At 41.8% G+C, this 20,380-nt stretch overlaps 1 protein-coding gene across 3 annotated transcripts in view; it reads left to right on the forward strand.

Annotated features, from left to right (window-relative positions):
• hipk2 (homeodomain interacting protein kinase 2) overlaps positions 1–20,380 on the forward strand; it is an 85,270-nt gene that overhangs the window by 21,478 nt on the left and 43,412 nt on the right. For all 3 annotated transcript variants that reach the window (XM_061822052.1, XM_061822054.1, XM_061822053.1), the window contains exon 2: positions 912–2,064. In XM_061822052.1, coding sequence (XP_061678036.1) covers positions 912–2,064 — 1,153 coding nt within the window. The remainder of the gene's footprint in view (positions 1–911; positions 2,065–20,380) is intronic.

A 20,380-nucleotide genomic window follows, 5' to 3' on the forward strand; every position in this document is an offset into this window, starting at 1 on the left:
GGGCTTAACCAGGTGGAAGCTCTTACTTTGTTTAGAGTCCACCTATATAGCTTACTGGAAAGTCCAACGCATAACGACAAGCTGCACATAATCTTCTCTGTGCTGTGATAATCATTTCAATGCCACAAACAAGCCTGTTTGCAAAGAAGGGAGATAAAGAAGTGACTATTTTTGGGCAGTTGTTTGCTTGGAGAGGCTTTTGCTTACTCTAAGGCATTTTGTTCCCAAGAGTTAAGTGCACACTCGTGCAGTTTTGCTTTTGTTTTGTTGTCTTCAGGATCTGTGGATGAGAGAGTTCAGTTCCCTTCTGCTGTCCTTATAGCTTTCTGAAAAAAATGTCTTTTCCCCCTAAGTGAGTTATTATCTCCTAATAAATGCAGTGACTGGTTTTTGCTGTACACAAGGAAATTGCAATCATTCTGTGGGACTTATTTTTTTTACCTTGTTTGTATGAACTGTCCATGTTTGTGTCTCTGAGTCTATGCTGTGTGTTCTTTTGGAGGGTTCGTTTGGTTTGACATCCACTTTCTTCGTTTTCTGGAGAGGAGAAAAGATACTTCCTCAAAGTGACTTTTACCAAATGATACACTCCGTGACCTGCTTGTCTGGTTTCTACTAAAAGCACATTTGCGTGTACTGTACTTCATGGCAGGTAATCTAGAAGTCAATATTATAAAAGTGCATGGTAAAACCTTTTTCAAAGGTTATTTGAGACTCTCCTTTAGCGTGTTATTAATGATGTTTAAATGCTGATGCTTCCACATATACGCTTGGTGTTTTAATGACCTGCTCTGACCTAAGCTGTCTTTATTTAAAGCGTCAAGCTCCCACTCATGTTTCATTGACTCTGAAATTCCTAAACTCTCATTTTCCCTTCTTTGCCCCTCCCATCTTGTGCCCTCTTGTCACAGGTATGGCCTCGCAAGTGCAAGTGTTCTCCCCTCACACTCTTCAGTCAAGTGCCTTCTTTAACGTGAAGAAACTGAAGGTGGAGCAGAGTTGCAACTGGGATATGACAGGGTACGGCACGCACAGCAAAGTCTACAGCCAAAATAGCAAGAACGTGTCGGCCGTGAGCGGCTCCCTCGGAATTAACAGCTCTCTGCAGGTAGCCGGCTCCACCTTGCCGTACGAGCAGACGCTCATCTTCCCAGCAAGTGCAGGCCACATTGTGGTTGCCTCAGCCAGTAGCACTTCAGGGGGTTTTGGTTCTTTGCTGGGCAGCGGAGGTGGAAGCAATAACGGCAGCGGAGGGGGTGGCGGTGGCAGCAGTGTCGGGGTTCACAATCTGACTCGCCGTAGCACAGTCAGTCTCCTGGACACCTACCAACGATGTGGGCTTAAACGTAAGAGTGAGGATCTTGACAACAACAGCAGTGTGCAGATAATAGAGGAGCACGGTCCACTGATGATCCAAAACGGCGCGGCCAGTGGCGCCACGGTGGCTACAGTGGCCACCGCTGCGTCTACGGCAACATCGAAGAACAGCGGCTCCAACAATGAGGGGGACTACCAACTGGTGCAGCATGAGGTGCTCTGCTCCATGACAAACACGTACGAAGTGCTGGAGTTCTTGGGACGAGGAACCTTTGGGCAGGTGGTTAAGTGCTGGAAGAGGGGCACCAATGAGATTGTGGCAATCAAGATCCTAAAAAACCACCCGTCGTACGCACGGCAGGGTCAGATCGAGGTCAGCATCCTAGCGCGTCTCAGCACGGAGAGTGCAGATGATTTCAACTTTGTGAGGGCCTACGAGTGCTTCCAGCATAAGAACCACACGTGCCTGGTGTTTGAGATGCTGGAGCAGAACCTGTATGACTTCCTGAAGCAGAACAAGTTCAGCCCGCTGCCGCTGAAATATATTAGACCCGTTTTGCAGCAGGTGGCAACAGCGCTGATGAAGTTGAAGAGTCTGGGTCTGATCCACGCCGATCTGAAGCCGGAAAACATCATGCTTGTGGATCCATCTCGGCAGCCATATAGAGTCAAAGTCATTGACTTTGGCTCAGCCAGCCACGTGTCCAAAGCTGTCTGCTCCACTTATCTACAGTCCAGATACTACAGGTACGAGTTCATCACATTCTATTCATGTTCCTCATGTGGTTCCTGATTATTTTATTGAAGCAATAGTTGTATATCTGAATGTTGTTTGAATAATTCTTGCTTTCAAAGTAAAGCAGCTTTTTGAGCGATTCCCAGTAGTTGCTGCAGCTGAAATGCTCCCATGCCTCATTGTGCTTTTGTTTGTCAGTTATGGGATGTGGATGTTTATGCGCAATGGTTACACATGGAGTATGTCCGTGCGTGCATGTATGCGTATGTGCATGTACGTGATTCAAATGAAGAAATTTCTCCTACAAAAAAAAATGTGATGATCACCTTTGGCATTATAGAGGCATTGAAGAAAATATTTCAGTTTTATAGCTAGGTTAAGATTTTACAAAGTGATCCCTTCACTGAAAAAGGGCATCAATCATAGAACTTACCCAGGAAGTGTGAGGTTTCCCTGCACTGCTCTCCACTGCCCAATATCCCCCTAGACCTTCAGTCCCATCACCATGGAGGTTTCCCATTTCCCCTGAGATAAAGATGATGAGGGTGGGTTCAGCCCGAGTTCTCCTGTAATATGTGCCTGTAATCCACACCAGTGGGCTCTGCATTAGAACCAGATGGCTCCCTGGGAAGATCTTTTTTTTCTTGTACCTTTTACATGTCCTGTTCAACCAAAGCAAAAACGTGTTGAGCTATGAGCTAAGGCAGCGTCCAGGAATCAAGCAGTGTTAATGTTCACACAGAGAGACACTTGAGCTGTGCTCGGGGATCTGGGCTGGTGTCAGAGCTGAAGCTAAGGAAATAACAGGTGTGGCAAAGTGAGAAGACTGTTACTTCATGTAATTTATGAATATGCCAACTCAAAACACATAACCACAGGCACATGCCAGGTGGTCGTTCTGTAACTGTCAAAGTAGAGCACATGCTATTGTTTCCATTTGTTTTTAAATACATATGTTACTGAATAGTTTAAAAAAAAAGGTTGTGCCCCATGCAAACAGTTTGGTTTTTAAGTCGCTAGCTGTCTGACAAGACCTGATGTGTCTACTTCCCAACCTTTATTCAGCAAAGGCATATATTTTACAAGAGTATATCTCGGTTTACAGTACACTGCCAGATAAAAATGTCTAACGGGCATCCCGTGTAAAAGCAATTGATTATCACTTGGCATAGATAGATAGAGGAATGTGTATGTGTGGTAAATATATTTTAGCTCAGTTATTGTAAATGAAATTAAATAACTTCTGCTAGAGTCCACTTATATCATCCTCCTCTCTCAATTTGCCATTGATGTCATAGTGTCTTTTCTGGAAATGGCTTTCTTTTAGCTTTTGTTGCATTGGAGAAAATCTAATACAGAGTGGCTAATCTACTATATGTACCACATAACATACCCATGTAGTTTGATCAGTAGAGTAGCTCAACTACATAGTGCTTGTGAACATACTTTGTGTGTCAACTGAGCTAAGGTGCACAATTTGACGTTTCAGTTGTTGCTTCTCACTGGTCGTCAATAATGTGGCTTTAACATGTTTTTGTTTGTTTTGTGGGTGAGTGATGAGAGGAGCAAGATCATTCTTTCATTTCCTCTTTGGAAAGCAGCAGACAGGAAGGAAACAAAAAAAAATGAGACACAAAAAAACAGATCAAGGCCTCTGACGTTCATGTTAGGTGGATGTGCTTTTTATTTTAAAGCCCCTCTACTGAATACAATACGGCATGTCCAAAATAGGAGTGTCTGTTTTGATTCTGACTGAATTCAGTTAAGTTGTGAGTGAAAGAATGATGGTCAGTCTGTCACATGAAGTTTAGGCAGCAAACAGTTTCATTTTGAATACATTTCACAGGGTGTTCAAAAGTCCAGATCAGAGCTTTTATAAGCTTTGATGGCTTGAAATGAGAAGATCACAGGATCGTTGCTGGTGCGTTCTGTGGTTCCCTTACAGGTTACTGACTGCACACGGCTGTCATTTGGCAGCTCGGACTGGTTTTGTGTTACTTCATTTCCCCCACAAAATATTCCTCTTTCATCTTTTGGAGCCCAGTGGAATTAAATATGACTTTGTGCATTGATGTTTTATTTTGGGGTTTTTTTTTTCTCTTTGTGAAACTCTCTTTTGTATTGAGGTGAACTTATATAAGTGTGAGATAATGATTGAGAAGAATTGTAGGCGCAGCATATTTGCATTTTTCTCCACTTTCATTTGTCTCATAGTTGAGACCAAAGTAATATTACATTCAAGCCCGTTATTGATATTGCACTCTCAGAGCTGTTATGACGGTTTTCTTTACATCAATTTGCTGAGGCTTTTATACCAGTCAATCACAGATGTTTGTACTTTGAATGTCATACATGGAGTGTGCTTGTTTATGTTCACGTACACACCGAAAGAGTCTTGCAAATCAGTTATGGATTTTTCTCAACGTTGACTTATGCAAATAAAAAAAGCAGAATTCAAGCTTGCTATTTACGAGAGCAGCTCTCGGGCCTTTCCAGTTTCAGTTTTGTTTGCTTCGGTGCCTAATGAATAAATACACATTTGAGGTGCTGAAAATACTGTAATATTACCTGAAATTTTGGATTATCTTCAGCCACTTATTGGGGATCTACACAGTCTGACGAGGTCATTATGATCAGTTTGAATTTTTGGTGATGTCACTGGAAGTTCTGTAGAATGGCAGTAGCTCATACTGAGAGGTAATATTTTTGATCCACCGATCTATGGCCAATGTACATTATTTTCAAGGGGTGGATATAAAAATATGGTGGATTTAATCTCCTAGCTACTTTATTCGGTGACCCACTCCTGCTCGTACAGTTCCTCTTCTACTCTTCCTGCGAATAGCTGATGACGGAACAGGCAAGCCTTCTCATCAAGCTTACACCTCTGCACGTAAATGGATTATTTTCTCGTCTAAGTTGTCGATGTCCGGTACGGCTCATAGGCAAAAGGCCAGTGAAGCAAGCTGGTCTTGCAGTGGCAGCTGATGAAGGAAGGAAGACATACTGTATGTAGTTGGTCGATTACTGACAAAGACGTGCTTGGTTTGAATGCTTTTATCTGAGATTTTAGACTTTCAGAAAAATGTCTCCATGATTTCGACCATAGACTTGGTAACCTTTTCTAGGAATTCATTTTGCAAAGTGAGTGTAGGAGATGTACGGATTATTCAGAGTAACAAGAATTGTCAGGGTATCAGACAGAATTGCATGCTTCCCAAAACAAACATTAACTATGAAGCATGTATAGCCTTTGATTATTCTTGATGTTTAAATCATCCCCAATCTGATGTTCTCTTGCAAAACAGAGCAATTTGATTGAATGATTCCAACTCAAAATTACACAAGTATCAGCAAGGTGGATGACTGATAACCACATCTGCCAAACACTTCTGAGGACCCACATTTAAATCCAGCGTTGCCTGTGTGGAGTTTGCGTGTTCTCCCCGTTCCTGTGTGTTTTTTTTCCGGGTACTCTGGTTTCCTCCCACATACCAAAAACATACATGGTAGGTTAATTGAAGACTAAATTACTTGTAGATGTGAATACGAGTGGAGATGTTTTTTTGTGTGTGTACAGTATATGTGCCTTGGGATTTGCTGTCAACCAGTTCAGGATGTACCCTGCCTCTTACCCAGAATTAGCTGGGATAACCTCCAGCATGCCCACAGCCCTAGTGAGAGAAAGAGCTGTATAAAATGAATGAATGAATGAATTATACAACTAACACTATAACTGCAATTATGCATTTTGTACATTCATAGGGTTATGTAGGGTATTTGGGTAGACACACATGTGCAGTTTGAGGTGAAATGAAACCAAGTCAATTTCAACTGTCATTGCCAATAATTGACATGGCCTCTTGCCCTGTTCGAGTAAGGTGGAACCCAAAATGGGACAGTTCAGTACTGTAGTGCCTTCACATGTGGGAAAGGAGTGCCACAGTCCCAGATACACTTTTAGCCCTTTGTTGAACAGGGCAACCATGCAAATACAAAATGAGGTCAACCAAAATCCAACTACTGATGTCACTCATAAAGTCATGTGCCTAAATTGTCACATTCAAGCCACGAATCAATAAATACAGTTCTACAGTACGTAAACTTTATAAAATCCATCCACCCATCCATCCACCAATCAGTTTTCTGAGCCGCTTATGCTCACTAGGGTTGCAACTGTGCTGGAGCCTCTCCCATCTGTTAACGGGCCGAAGACGGGTGCACCCTCAACTGGTTGCCAGCCAATCGCAGGTCACACGGTGACATACAACAGTCGCACTCAAAATCACACCTAGGGGCAATTTAAGAGTGTCCAATTAATACTGATTAATTTGGGATCTCGGGGGGAAATCGGAGTGCCCTGAGAAAACCAATGCAAGCACGGGGAGAACATGCAAAGTCCACATAGGTGAGGCCGGTATTCGAACTCCGGTCCTCAAAACTGTGAGGCCAATCCTTAGAAAAAGAGGAGGTCAACCAGCGTCAGGGAATGGATTGTTGTTGATTCAGGAGGTTTGGGTGTAATGCTTTGCAGTTACGTCAAAACAAAAATCTGAAGACAAAGTGCTTTTTTCCCTGGATATAACGCCTGAAAAGGAGCAAAGGACACCAAAAAAAGAGAGAAGATTTATAGGGAATAACAGTATGCGCACTGTGATGTCATATGAGAGGCAAATGCTTTGAGAAAGCTTTTGTCCTCGCCAGAGGTATTAGGGTGACCTAAAAAGAATTTGCGTGTGAGCAAAAGGCCCTAATGCATATTAATCGACTTTATTAAAAAATATGTTTGTTTAGGCTCAGTCTCATGCTGCCCTTTGACTAAATAGACTGCCAGATTTTCCCTATCCATGATTAAATTTTATTTTGCTGATATTCACAGTACTCTGTACTGGCAAATACGGATGAGGCTGATGTGACCAAAGGATTTTCGACAACCACTAGGCTTATGTTCTAGCCGCAATAACTTTCAAACTGTGTATATCTCCATCAGAGATTGAGGCGGTGTGTGGTAAGAGGGGCCTCGGCCCCACCTGTCTATCTGCCTGCCTATCTGTCTGCCGCTAGCAAAGCACGCAGGCTTTCCGGCACATTGACTCTGCCACCACGTCAAGAAGCACCGAGGGGCATCTTAATGCAGGAGGCTGCATGCTAGTACTTCCTGCTCTGAGGAGCGTCTGTTGACGTGTACATGTGCCAGGCCTAGTTAAGTGCCAGGATGGGATCGCTCCCGATGAACTAAGAAGAGAGGCAGTGATGCTGTTCAAGTCCCGGACGCTCTTTAGGAGAGGAATATGAGAAAGGCAAAGTGGGAAGGAGAGCAGAGCAGAGTGATGGAAGCGCAGGCGTGTTGGGAGCTTGTTGTTTTGCGATCCTTTCCCGTTCCTGGAAGTGTGCTCCCTTTGCCCTGAAGTACATGGCACAAAATTACTTCTGCAGATGAATTTTGAATGATGAGCACGTTTCTCAAGTATGATATGCATTATAGTTGCAAATTAATTCATTAAAAATTGAGGATGTCTATGCTTCTTCATAAGTACAAGGAAAATGACTCAAATCTGTCAGATTGTATTGATGTATACTGACACCTAGGGGTTGTGAAAAAGGTATTCTTTAATCCAGCATGATATATAATGTTTAATATTAGAAACTGTCGGCGGCACTGTGGATGACTGTTTAGAGCAGCTGCTGCATAGTTATGAGGACCAGGGTTCAAATCCCAGCTCTTACTGGGTGGAGTTTGCATGTTCTCCCTGTGCCTGTGACAGTTTCCTCCCACACCCCAAATTCATGTGTGATAGGTTGATTGGAGACTCTAAATTGCCTGTAGGTGTGATTGTGAGTGTGAATGGTTGTATGTTGCTATCTGGCCTTCGATTGGCTGGTAACTGGTTCATGGTGTATTCCGCCTCCTGCCTGAAGATAACTGGGATTTGCTCCAGCACTCTTGCGATCCTTCTGAGGATAAACAGTTCAGGAAAGGATGGATAATATTACAAAAATATCTATAACAATTCGGACTGTCAAAATTAAAGCCTTAACTCGTGATTAATCACCCAAAAATATCACATTACTCACGTGTTAAGTCTGGTTCACCACACATTGTATTGTGACTATTGATGCCCCGAGTGGAGACTGAAAGGCGTCGTCGGTTGCTGTGGGACCAGTGATCAGGTCAATGCTCACACACTTAGTTAGTTAGTTCAAAGATGAGTGAGGAGACTCCAACTGGTGTGCTCAGCAGCAAATTTTGCTTTAGAATTCCCTCCGATGAGACTCAAGATAAAGCAAAGGTAATTTGCATAATAGTGAAGCGGTGAGGCACCCCCCCCCCAAGTTTAAAATACCATCTCAAAGCAAAGCATGGTACTATCTGTGGCAAGATTTGATTCCTGGGATTACTCATGATTAACCAAAATTTGTGAGTTTATGGTGTGATTTATTTGATTTTTGAAAAAATAATCGATTGACTGCCCTAATAATATAATTTTCTGTGTTTACCGAAAATCATTATGGCCTTGTGGCCATGGGTCGCCGGACACCAGACTTGGAAGACATGGTCTGCAGCTGGTGCCTGCTTCAGATTTGGTGTCTTGGTTTACTAGCTAGCAGAAACTCCGATCTCTGAATTTGTAATTCACCTTGCATACGTGTGTAATTACGATTCCCGTGACTAAGTAACTGCTTCCACTGATGGAAGTATCAGTGGATCCGCACAGAGCTAGGCGAGTATTCTCCACCATCGCTTTCTTTGGCTCATTTGTAAAGGTATGATACGTTTCAGCTTTACTTCAGGAGTCTTAACAATTTCTTTGAAAAACCTAAGCAAGTACAAATTACTATGCGGCTCATAGTTAAATTTTTAATCAGGAAAATCCAGCTGGGAAGGAGTGATTTTGGAGGTGCATAGAATGTATGAGTGTGTATTATACAGGGGATGTTATGGTAAGTAGGCTACAAAAAACTGCACTATATTCTGTCTTTCTGCTCTACTGGCGAGTTATGCTCAATATGCTCTTCCAAACGCAGTCTCTAATTGAATCTCTACTCGGTATTGACTATAAAATGCATATTGTACACAAAATGCATATTGGGTTTATCTCCTGGTTTGAGGCCACTGCCCCCAGGTTGCCACTGCTAACTTGCGTACAACCTTAAGACCGTTAAAATTATCATTAAGCCCTGGTCTGTTCATGGCTGTGCGTTCTTCATGACAATCATAACGCCTTGGTTGCATGACAGAATCCTAATAACCTCTTTCATTTATAATGTGCTTCTGGGCAGCTATTGCACGAGTCCCCACAGATCATCCAGCAAGCAGGAGACATATCGCACCTAAGCTAATTAACTACCAGTAGTAAACCATACGAAACAAAACGTTCACAGTTGGCGGCTTGTGGCAGTCGCTCAGGCCATATAAGATGAACTTTTGCCACCCCGGTGAAATCATTAATAGATGCCAACATGCTGCACCTAAACCGTATAGATGTGCGTGGGTTCTTACCATTAACCAGAGTTCTGTCGGTTTCGCCACGCTTCTCGTCTTTGTTCTCCCTCCCAGTTAAATTTTCATAAATTGCCCAGGTCATTAGGCTGAAGGAAATAAAGCCGCCTTGATAAAACCCAGCGAGCCGCCCCCAGGAGCCTGTGCAGTGAGTGGCTTACTTACCTCACAGTTTGAGGGGGGCCGCACACCAATGTGACCTCATTCAGCCTTACAAGGTGTCGGAAAAGCCTTCACACCATTTTGTGAATAGAAACCTGATGTTAAAATGTATAGAAATAAAACATGGAACATTTTCTTTTAATTCTAGGCTAAAAATGCCCAGTGGTCTGGCTGAAATCGCTGACGTTTTACGCGTTTGTCTTGCTTCTTTGGAATCAAGCGCAGCCGGGTTGGCTGGCACCAGCACTCTCGGGTCTAAATAAATCATAAGGCGTCCTGCTGACCCTCTCTCCTCCAACGCAGGATACCCGCCATCCATCTGAGGGGAGCTTCCCGAAAGGGGGTGGCCCCCATTGTCATGCGTTGCTCTTGTTGCTTCTCTTCTTTTCCCACCTTCCCTTGGAAAACTTCACCGCCTCCATCCAATTGCATGAATATTTAAAAATCAGGATGGAAAATATGCAGGAAAGCATAGAGACAAGACATGGTTAAGATACAAAATTAATTTTATGCCGATGACTTAAAGGTGGGTGAGGGGAGGAGAACAGTTGACTGGATTGTCAAGAACATGTTAATACCTTTTTAAATTTCATATGAAAAGGCCTTTGTTTGAAAGGAAATCTGATTTCAGTCTTATAACATATTGTGATTTAATTTTTGTAATTCTAGTCGATTTTTTTCCCCCCTTACATGCTCCAAAATAACTGTTCAGCACAATAACATACTGGTGACTTTTGGCTTGTCCATTGCATTGGTAATAGTCTTTTGCGTCTGATGCCTTTCAGGATGCAATCCCATCCTTCCCCTTGCTCGGAACTGGCAGTGGCTGGCTATTGGGCACTGGTTGGGAATCAACCCCCGCCGCCTGTAAAATAGGCAACCACACCACTAGTGCTTTTTAGCACAGGAACACACACACACAAACAGTTGACTGGATGTATGTCTTTGGCTAATTTGCATCAGGCAAAGCTTAGCTTTGATGACCTCCTCCCATCCATTACCATATTTTGTTTAACCCTCTGTTGACCCCTGTTGCATTTTTGCACATGGTACATTACGGCCCATACAGTTTACCGACTTGGCATTTGCCATTTTTGACCAATTTCAGATAACCTATATCCCTGCTTGGTTAACAGAGGGCTAAACACCTTTTTAACCCATCACAATAACTTTCTTTCCCTACAGCGGTTTCCTTTTACGTCCCACCTCTCTGGTGCTTTTTAATATGCTCATTTGACAGAAGCTGGTGTGCAGCTTGTAGCTCCAATTGAGGGTGGCTGTTGTCACACTCCCTGAAAACGTTCCTCCTTTCCATTATCATCGGACTATTTTCAGCAACACTCATTAAGCCAAAAATTGGGCATGACGATTGTGGCACTCCGCTTTCAAGTACGGCACTACATTGTGTCGTAAGAGTTTTTATTTGTAGTCAGGATGACAATACAAAGTGAAATGCATCTATTGCCGTAAAGATATACAGTACATACGCATATTCATATTTCTCTCTGACTGTTATTTCCTACCGTGTTCTCATGCCAGAGCAGATTTTCATTGAAATTGCCTTTCTGGAATAGGACAGACTGTCGAGATGGTGTTGGAGAAGGACCATTCATAAAACTGCTCTGAAGCAAAGCCTATCTAGCGTTGGCTTGATAAATAATTTAAAATGACTAATAGCTGCTTGTTCACTATGGAGTATCAGAATGAGTCGGTTTTGACTTGAGACGTAATTTGTTTTGAAAAATAATTACTCTTCTGTTGAGTTGTGGTTAAATATTAAACATTAGTATTCACAATACGGCAAGGGTGTTTTATGTTGAGAGAGACAGCTCGGCAGCAGACATGAAGGGAAATTCCTCTTTTCTGGCTAAAATCAACATTGCCACATTTCATGACAGAAACATGCAATGTAATGTAATATCTCAATGTGCTAGATAGACTATTGAGTTTTCAGCACTAATCTCTCAGTGTTTTCTTCTGTGTATTATTATCAAATTCTCATATTGACATTGGATGTAGAGTTCAACTTGTTACGCCAAACTGAGATGTAGCAGTGAGGATTCAGCCCACAGAAAGAGTGCAAAGCAGAAATTCAGTAAAGAAAGCATAAAAAGGTTTATGGTCCTCTAGTACTAATTACACACAACTTTGTTACTCCTGTCCACAGGCCATAATTGCCCTTCCTCATGCACCCATACGTATACCGTAGATATGGTATTGGAAATGCACTTGCTGCAGAAGCTCCAGCATACTGCTTGAAATCTTTTACAATGGTGCCAGGTTGGCCTCAGTCACTGAACACAGAGAACATGTCATCCCACTGTGCCATACTGGCATGAACACAGCTTATATCATCCTTGAAAACACGACAAAATTTCGCATGCCATCTTTCATTCCTGCCTCAATCAATACATCATCAACACTTAAGGCTACTCTTCCGACAAAGACACTGTTGTCCTTTGTATCTCGTCAGATGAGAGTCGTTGGCACTTCTCCCTCAGCTTTTTGGATTCACGTTGAGATTCACAGCAAACTGTTCAGGCAGAGTACTGTTGCAAATGTACAAGAAACATGCAGACTGGAGTACACTCACCCACACTCAGATTTCACTTCTGGGAACTAAAGTTTGCATGGAAGGGCTGTAAAATATACAAAAGGCACAGAGTCCCTGACCGGTTCACACTGAATTCATCTGATACAAATCCATTCAGAGGCATCCAGCAAACTACTTTGAAGAGGTATACAATTTGAAATTCTAATATTTGTATTCATCTCAGTTGGCCTTGTCACTCATGTTTTTGCACTCAATTAAAGGAATGTAGTGCATTAATCACATCATGCAAGTTTGAAAATGAAACTGTGGACAACCGTTGCCACGGCAACCAGCATTTTCTCGTCATTAAAGGTGTAACACTTGAGTTAAAATGTGGCCACCATCTGATATTGACTATTGTGTACTTGAGCCACATTTTGATCTCTGTGGAGTTATTATTTGCCCAAGTGGGCCCGAACGGCATGTGTCCGGCTCCCATCACCCCTCGTAATCCCTCTCCCTCACCTCTCTATAGTCACATAGTACTAATCCCTGGCTCCCTCTGTCCTTTGTTCTATGGGGGCCAGTGGTTCAACTGAAGTACAACGATACCCAGCATTCTATTCATCTGCAGCTACCAGCTGTGTACATTGTTGTTTTTTTCTCTAACCCGGGCAGGTAATAAATAAATAAATGAAAGGAAAATATGATTTTCTATGAGTGCTGGCTCCATACATAGAGATGTTCACTTATTTTTAAATCAAGAATTGACCTAAAATTTTCTTCTCATCATGGTCTGACCTTTTTGTTGGAAAACATAAAAACTGGACATTTTTTAAAAGGCACAATATCTACTCCTATCTTGGTTCAATATTCATGCCAAGTTCCTGATATAACACTCATACAGGGGTCAGGGGAGCATTTAAACTCCCAAAGTAGCCCTGTTCAAACTGTCGCCATGGTGACAGTGAAGCTTGAGATAAGATGTCCTACATTGAAATGTTATTTGTAAATGTCCTCCTCCTCTCTATGAGAGTGTTTGTGAGGAGATGGGAGGAAGGGAGGAGATGGTCCGTTGAGCATACCCACAGTCCCTGGGCTCATATGCTGCGCTGCTTTGGGAACTTAAGAGAAGGCAAGGAACTCTTCATGAATGACCCCCGACCTCTGACCCCTTTTTTGCCACTTTGTTTATTTTTTTCCCCTATTTCCTCCTTTCCGTCGCAAGACTGTCCTTCGCTCTTTGCATCCGTTTCTTTCTCTGTACTCTGACCTACAAATCTGCTGACTGTTCTGATGGGGATAAACATTTTATTTCTTGAGTTCTAATCGGCGGACTGGACATTTACACGACGATAAATCTCTTGAACAGTGTAGTTCCATTTCAGCCATTCATTTTTTTTTTTTACCATGTAGCCTGCTCTGGGCCTTTCCCAACTGACTTAGGATAAGAAGTGAGGCGCATCCTGGACAAATTATTGTCGATCACAGGTTGACACACAATACACACAAGCAGTACTGTACACGTAATTAACATGTTCTGCTTCCCTAACTTGCATTTTTTGCAGTTTGGAAGGTAGCCAGATAGAACACAGACAAGAACAATGGGAATATGAAAACTCCAAAAAGAAAGGGATAAAAGTGAGATTCAAGATTTTTCTCACCCTATTGACGAGGTGGGTCTGAACACACCATTGTGAATTTATTGACTGTAAATGAGAGCTTCCTTCAGAAAGAATACAGCCATGTTTTTCTTTTTTCCATTTGTTTTTTTAATAAACATTTAAAAAATAAAAATGTAATTGCACCCAATCATAGTCAAAAAGCTAATTTCCATTTGTAGTCTCCCTGCCAAAAGGAACATGGCAACATGACCTGGTATAAAAAGCATGAATTTAACAGAAAAGTAAGTACAGAATCAATATTTAAAATGACAACATTACAAACTAATAACCCCCTACCAACACCCCCACACACAAACTCGATCCAATCCACTACCAACAATACATTCAAGATCACAAGAGTTGCTTGTGGGCCTGCTCTAATTATTGTTCAGCAGTGGTGGCACATTGTGAGTTCCAAGAAACTTTGTAAAAGTGAACACTGTAAAATATTAACACTTTCAATAGTGTTGCATATTTTTACGTATGTTTCCTACCTTGGGAAATCATCACCATCAGTGTCATCACATTTGTATTCATTCATTCATTTTTTTCAACACCGGTTATCCTCACTAGGGTCGCTTGTGTGCTGGAACCAATCCTAGCTAACTTTAGGCAAGAAGCAGGGTACACTCTAAACCGGTCGCCAGCCAATTGCAGCACACATAAATAAACGACCATTCGCACTCATCGTCACACATACAGCGGATTTAGAGTTTTCAATTAACCTACCGTGCATGTTTTCGAGATGCGGAAGGAGATCAGAGTACCTTAAGAAAGCCCATGCAGATTCAGGAAGAACATACAAATTCCACGGGCGAGGCTGGGATTTGAACCAGTCATCCACCATACCACCCATTGATATTTGGAATATAATTCATTGTGATTAATCATATAAATAAAAGTAATACTACCTGGTAATTTTAGTACATTTTAACACACTTTAACACTAAATATGTTAGTGTCAGAAAGTCTTTGTTCCTCCATTTACTGTTTTTTATCTGGTTTCTTGGAAATGACGATCATCAGAATCAGCTTCATTGGCCAAGTATGTAACAAGACGAGGAATTTGTCTCCAGTAGTTGTGGTGCACTAGTACGACATACATGTTGAGTATGAAAAACAATAGTCAATTGACAGTGAACTTTTTTTTTTCTTATAAGAACTCACAGTTGTTCAAAGTTGTGCAGGGATGCAACGTCTTCTAGCAATCAGAGGAGTTAGTGGCCATTAGAGCGATAGTCCAGTGCAATAACAATTGTGCAAAGGCTGTCATGGTTTAAGGAGTGTATGTTTAAAGTGACAAGTTGCGCAATAGTCTATCATATGTAATACTAACACTGATTGGGTGTGACAACAACAACTTGGCAGAAAACTGACACAATGTTAACTTAAATGCAAGAGGGAAGAAGCTGTTGGAATCCCTGCGTGTTTTGATATGCATTGATCGGTAGCGCTTCCCCGGTGGAAGGAGCTGGAAGAGCTGCTGGCCAGGATGTACAAGATTCGCTCTTGTCCTAGTTCGGGTGGCATGCAAGTCCTCAAGGCTGGGAAGGTTGTGCCGACAATGCGTTCAGCGATTTTGATTGTCCATGGCAGTCGGAGTTTGTCCTTTTTAGTGGCATCACTAAACCAAACTGTGATGGAGGTACACAGTACTGATTGAAGGACCACTGTGTAGAACTGTCTCAGCAGTTGGTATAACTTCACGCTTTTATGTTTAAATTCTTCTTCCATTGTGCCAAATAGAAATGTCTCTCTGAAACTTTATCTATAGGCATACAGGGATTCAAATAAGTCATCGCATTTGTGTTTTCTAAAGCACAGATAATTCAGCTATTAGTTTCATCAGTTCAATTTTAAAAGTGCGAACAAGACATTTGAATCATTTGCTAAGAAGATGAAGATTTAAATTTCAACCTCAAGGGAGTTGTGACAATTTTACTGTCACAGATGTAAATTGTTAAGAAGCGTTGATTGAAACACAGAGCGAAGACACCAATATTGTCAAGCTGAGGTATGACAAGTGCTATTTGCATTCAGGTTCTTGTGCAGCACAATGAAAGACAGAACTATGAGCAAAGCAAGTGCATACAGGGTGGCCCCGCACTAATTGCAACCGAGGTGCATTTACTGATTATAGTTAAGTGGCTCAAATTGGTCCCCTGCTCTGTGTTACATTGGCCCATTCCCTCCCGTGGTGCATGTGGTCAATAGTGGGCCCTGTCGAGATGCCTTTCCACTGAAGAAAGCAAGCAGTGCACTCGTTGCTTGTCTCCTCAGTTCATCTACACGAGCCCACACAAGGGAGACAAATCGCTGATGAGGACAGCAGGATGCCTGTTGAAATATTATTATGCAGCAATGTTTAGTCCCTCAAACATTGACTTTAAAAATTCAATAGTCTGAGTCATGTGTTGCTGCTGATTGTTAATGCTTCTCGCACAAAACAAATACTTGTCTAGTATACAATTGAAATAAATAGCAATTCAAGTAGACTCAAAGGTTTGTTGTCACAAAGAGAAACATTACAGAAGCTATGAAGATCCTGAATGTGATTCATGTTTAGGGCAGACCTAGTCAAAGTATTTGCGCTCTCCATTTTCAGGCATAACGGGGGGGGGCACGTGTTCGGGGGCTGGCGGGGATAATGTAATAGCCACTGAATCACATAAGCTTTGATATCCTCTTTGGGTTCCAGCATGTCTAAGGGACAGTTTAGGTTTACTGACGAACGAAGGAGGTGGTGGGGTGTTAGTTATAGTTAAACATAGTGTGTGTGTGTGTGTGTACATACATATATATATATATATATATATATATATATATATATATATATATATATATATATACATACATATAATAGAGAGAGAGAGAGAGAGAGAGAGAGAGATAGAGAGAGAGAGAGAGAGAGATAGAGAGAGAGAGAGAGAGAGAGAGAGAGAGAGAGATAGAGAGAGAGAGAGAGAGAGAGAGATAGAGAGAGCGCTCTCTCTCTCTCTCTCTCTCTCTCTCTCTCTCTCTCTCTCTCTCTCTCTCTCTCTCTCTCTCTCTCTCTCTCTCTCTCTCTCTCTCTCTCTTCTCTCTAGAGAAGAGAGAGAGAGAGAGAGAGACTGAAAACTAGAACGGTACTACTCATTACATTACATTACCTCTGCAAAGCCCAAACAGAAATAAAAATAAAATCATGGAATGCTGTACTTTTCTGTTTGTTTTTCTGTCCTAATGTCAGTAAGCCCAAATGGAGCCTCCTTAGGAGGCTGTAGGATGATGGGAACACGCCAATTAAGTCTAGAGCGGGGAAAACTGTTTAATTTGACTAAAAGAGCAAAAGAGAGAAAAGTTGATCGTTTTTTTTTTTTTTATTGGTTTGTCTGTCCATTTGTAAACAGACTTGAGGAACTATTGGACCGCCACCTGATGGTAAGTATCAGTGGTCTACCTATTGGGCGGTCTTCTGCGGATTTGGCCGTTCAGTCAACCTATACCATGTTTTATACAACTGAATTATACTATCGTCCCCGTACCCTTCAGTATGCCCTTTTGTCTCTTATATATTGTCTGATACAGTTGCTATATTTTTCCATGAACTCACATCTCTGCTCTCGATGGAGCGCTTCAATGCTGATTTCACAAAAACGAGCAATTCCTTGTGGGCCAGTACAGTTACTGGTGTAATTTACATGGCTTGTGTGGTTAATGGTAGGAGGAAATTAAGAATATGTGTGCCATTACTTAAATACGGATAGTTTTACATTTAATATATGGTATGCCAGTATGAGAGCAGATCTTATGAGTCGTAGTTTCGAATTTAGTGGAGTTTCGTGTTCAAATGGTTCACATGACAAGACAAAACCTGTGCTTTCTTGACTAAACCTCATTTTACACTGAGGATTTCTGTCAGTTTGGCTTTCATTTTGCAATCATTTGATTAATTGATTGTGAATCAGCCCATCCATCTGACAAAAAAAATAGAAATGAAAGAACACAAAATTTAGACTTTTCGCATGCCTAACTTTGGTAAGATATGATACATAGAAACAATACAATATGAAACCTTTTTTCAAACTGTAAAAAATTATGAAACTGTGCATCGAATTTCACACTAAGAAATATCTTTTAATGCATGCAACCTTTAGCCTCTTTGTTGTCATTTACTTTAAAAATATAACAATTCATCTGGACAACCTCAATTAATCAAATGTTATCGTTATTGCGATTTTGGCTGCTACAACTAAATGATCTTTATGGTCTGCAATTTCTTAAATTTAAGATCTAGGTACTACTGTATATAAAAAAGTGCTTCTCACAATCTATTCAGCCACCAGGGGTGAATGCATTTTTAATGGTTCATTAAGCGCTGACACCAGTGCCAACTTCAAAATAATAGCCTCATTGGTGTTGATGTCCAAAGGTTCTTTATATGTGTATATATACGTTATATTTATTATTTTTATTCTTATTTGAAGATTAATTTTGCACCCAAAATTGTTTTTTGTGCCTAAACTGTACATTCGAGGAGTATTTTATAGGATGGTTTACAGAAAGTAGAGAAAGTGCACCATGGTAAGTAGAACATGTGCACATTTCTGGTTACCTAAAAAATCTGAAATGTAAAACCTTGACCTTAGAAATTTTAAGGGGTGTGTTGTGGAAGAACCTAACCTTTGTTTCGGCGGTGCAGGTTCTGTGACGCTCTTGGATCAAAATAGTCACCTTTAAAATAATATATATAGTATTTGACATTGTTGTATGATTTTCAACTAAATTCTCACGAGATTGCGTTAGCATACATAAATGTCTGTTTGCACAGCTGTATTCACATCTGTGTGTACAAGCACAAACATTCAACTGTGCTGGGTGATTAGATTTCTAGGACATGGTCATTCACTCGTTATGTGTTCCCACAGCCATGCCGTGTGCTACAAGGCGGGCCTATCTGACCTACTAACGGCCAGACATATTTGCACGGGCTCATACAGCCTGGCAGGAAGACAGACAAAATAGTAAGAAATAGACAGGCAGATAGCGGCGGGGTCTGGCTCGGGGAGAGATGGACGGGCCTTTTGAATGAATATTTAGGTTAGATCGACTGCGTGAGTGTGTCCAGCTCTGTGGCTGCCCTCAGACAGAGATCAAGCGGAGCACCCTGCAGTCATCCAGGACATGTCGCATCGCTCAAGGGTTGTTGTCAGCACTCCTGACTGGCTCAGGGTCGCTGTCTCGCTCTCCCAGAGGAGAACAGAACCAAGGATGTCTCGTCAGGCTTCTAGCGTCTCGCTGCAGCCTCGTTTGTTTCGCCTGAATCATGCTCGACTGCGCAGGCCATCATTGATGAAATGCATGCCGACATAACCCTTTGGTTGCACACATTTGCAAGGCTTTCATTCTCATTTCATTTCCTTGGTTTGTGTTTCTCTTGCCCAGTGTACCGCGTCTGCTAAAAATTAGGAGAAAAGGGCAGCGGAGAGTTGTTGGGTCAATAACGTAATAGTGGGTGTACTCTTTGATGTCTTGCTACCTGCATAAAGTGTTTATTTTAGTGTGGCCGGCGAGCATTTTACACCCTTACACTCCCCCCCCCCCACACACACACACACATTATCCTCCTGTGTGTCTCTCCATCTCTGTCCTCCCCCAAGCCTTTGCTTTCTGGTCTCATCATTCTCCATGCCCTTCGCTGCCCCCACCCGCATTGGCACACCTACGAGACACCCTCTTTGCTACAAGAATATGAAAAACATTTGTTTTCCTCCTTCACGCCGTGAGAGTGGGTCACATCATGTCCAAAGTGCTGATGCACTGTTTTCTGGGTAATTATAACATCCCTCGGTCGTGGAGGGGGGAAAAAAAAAAACCCTCTCAACTAATGTTTAATTTGCTCCTGTGCTCAAAGGAAGCTCTCCTTTCTCATTGTTCTGGCAATTAGCTGTTGGCAAGGCCCAGGCATTTCCCGTGATTGTTTGGATTTGCATAAGTAATAAGCAAATCAGTGACTATCAAAGAGATTTCTCTTCTATGACAGCTATGGCCTTTTTCAACCATTGCTAGCAAATCTCCACTCGTGATGTGGTAACTGACCCTCTACAAACCCCATTCCCATCTCTGACACTTCCCTATCATGTGCTTGATTGACTTGATGGCTCATTTTCTAGATTTAGACAATGATTTTTAGTTAATAAACTTAAGTTAAGAAACCGCTAGACCATCAGCCTGAACTCTATTTTGGATGTGCCACATCACTATGGATGTCTTTGCGTATTTAATGATAGGATCAATCAAAGGATAAAAAGCTGGATGAAGGGTGGGGTATGTTGTATTTGTTTCTGTAGGCAAATCATTAACTGGCTGAGCTTGTATACTGATAGGTTTAGCTTTATTGCAGTCAGATGATAAGAGGATGGATTCACCTTGACTGTTTGACCGTAGCCGTTCCACATAAAGATGTATTCCTTTGTTGAATTGTCAAG

This window comes from Syngnathoides biaculeatus, chromosome 6, assembly GCF_019802595.1.
Source record: "Syngnathoides biaculeatus isolate LvHL_M chromosome 6, ASM1980259v1, whole genome shotgun sequence".
Taxonomy (NCBI): Eukaryota; Metazoa; Chordata; class Actinopteri; order Syngnathiformes; family Syngnathidae; genus Syngnathoides; species Syngnathoides biaculeatus.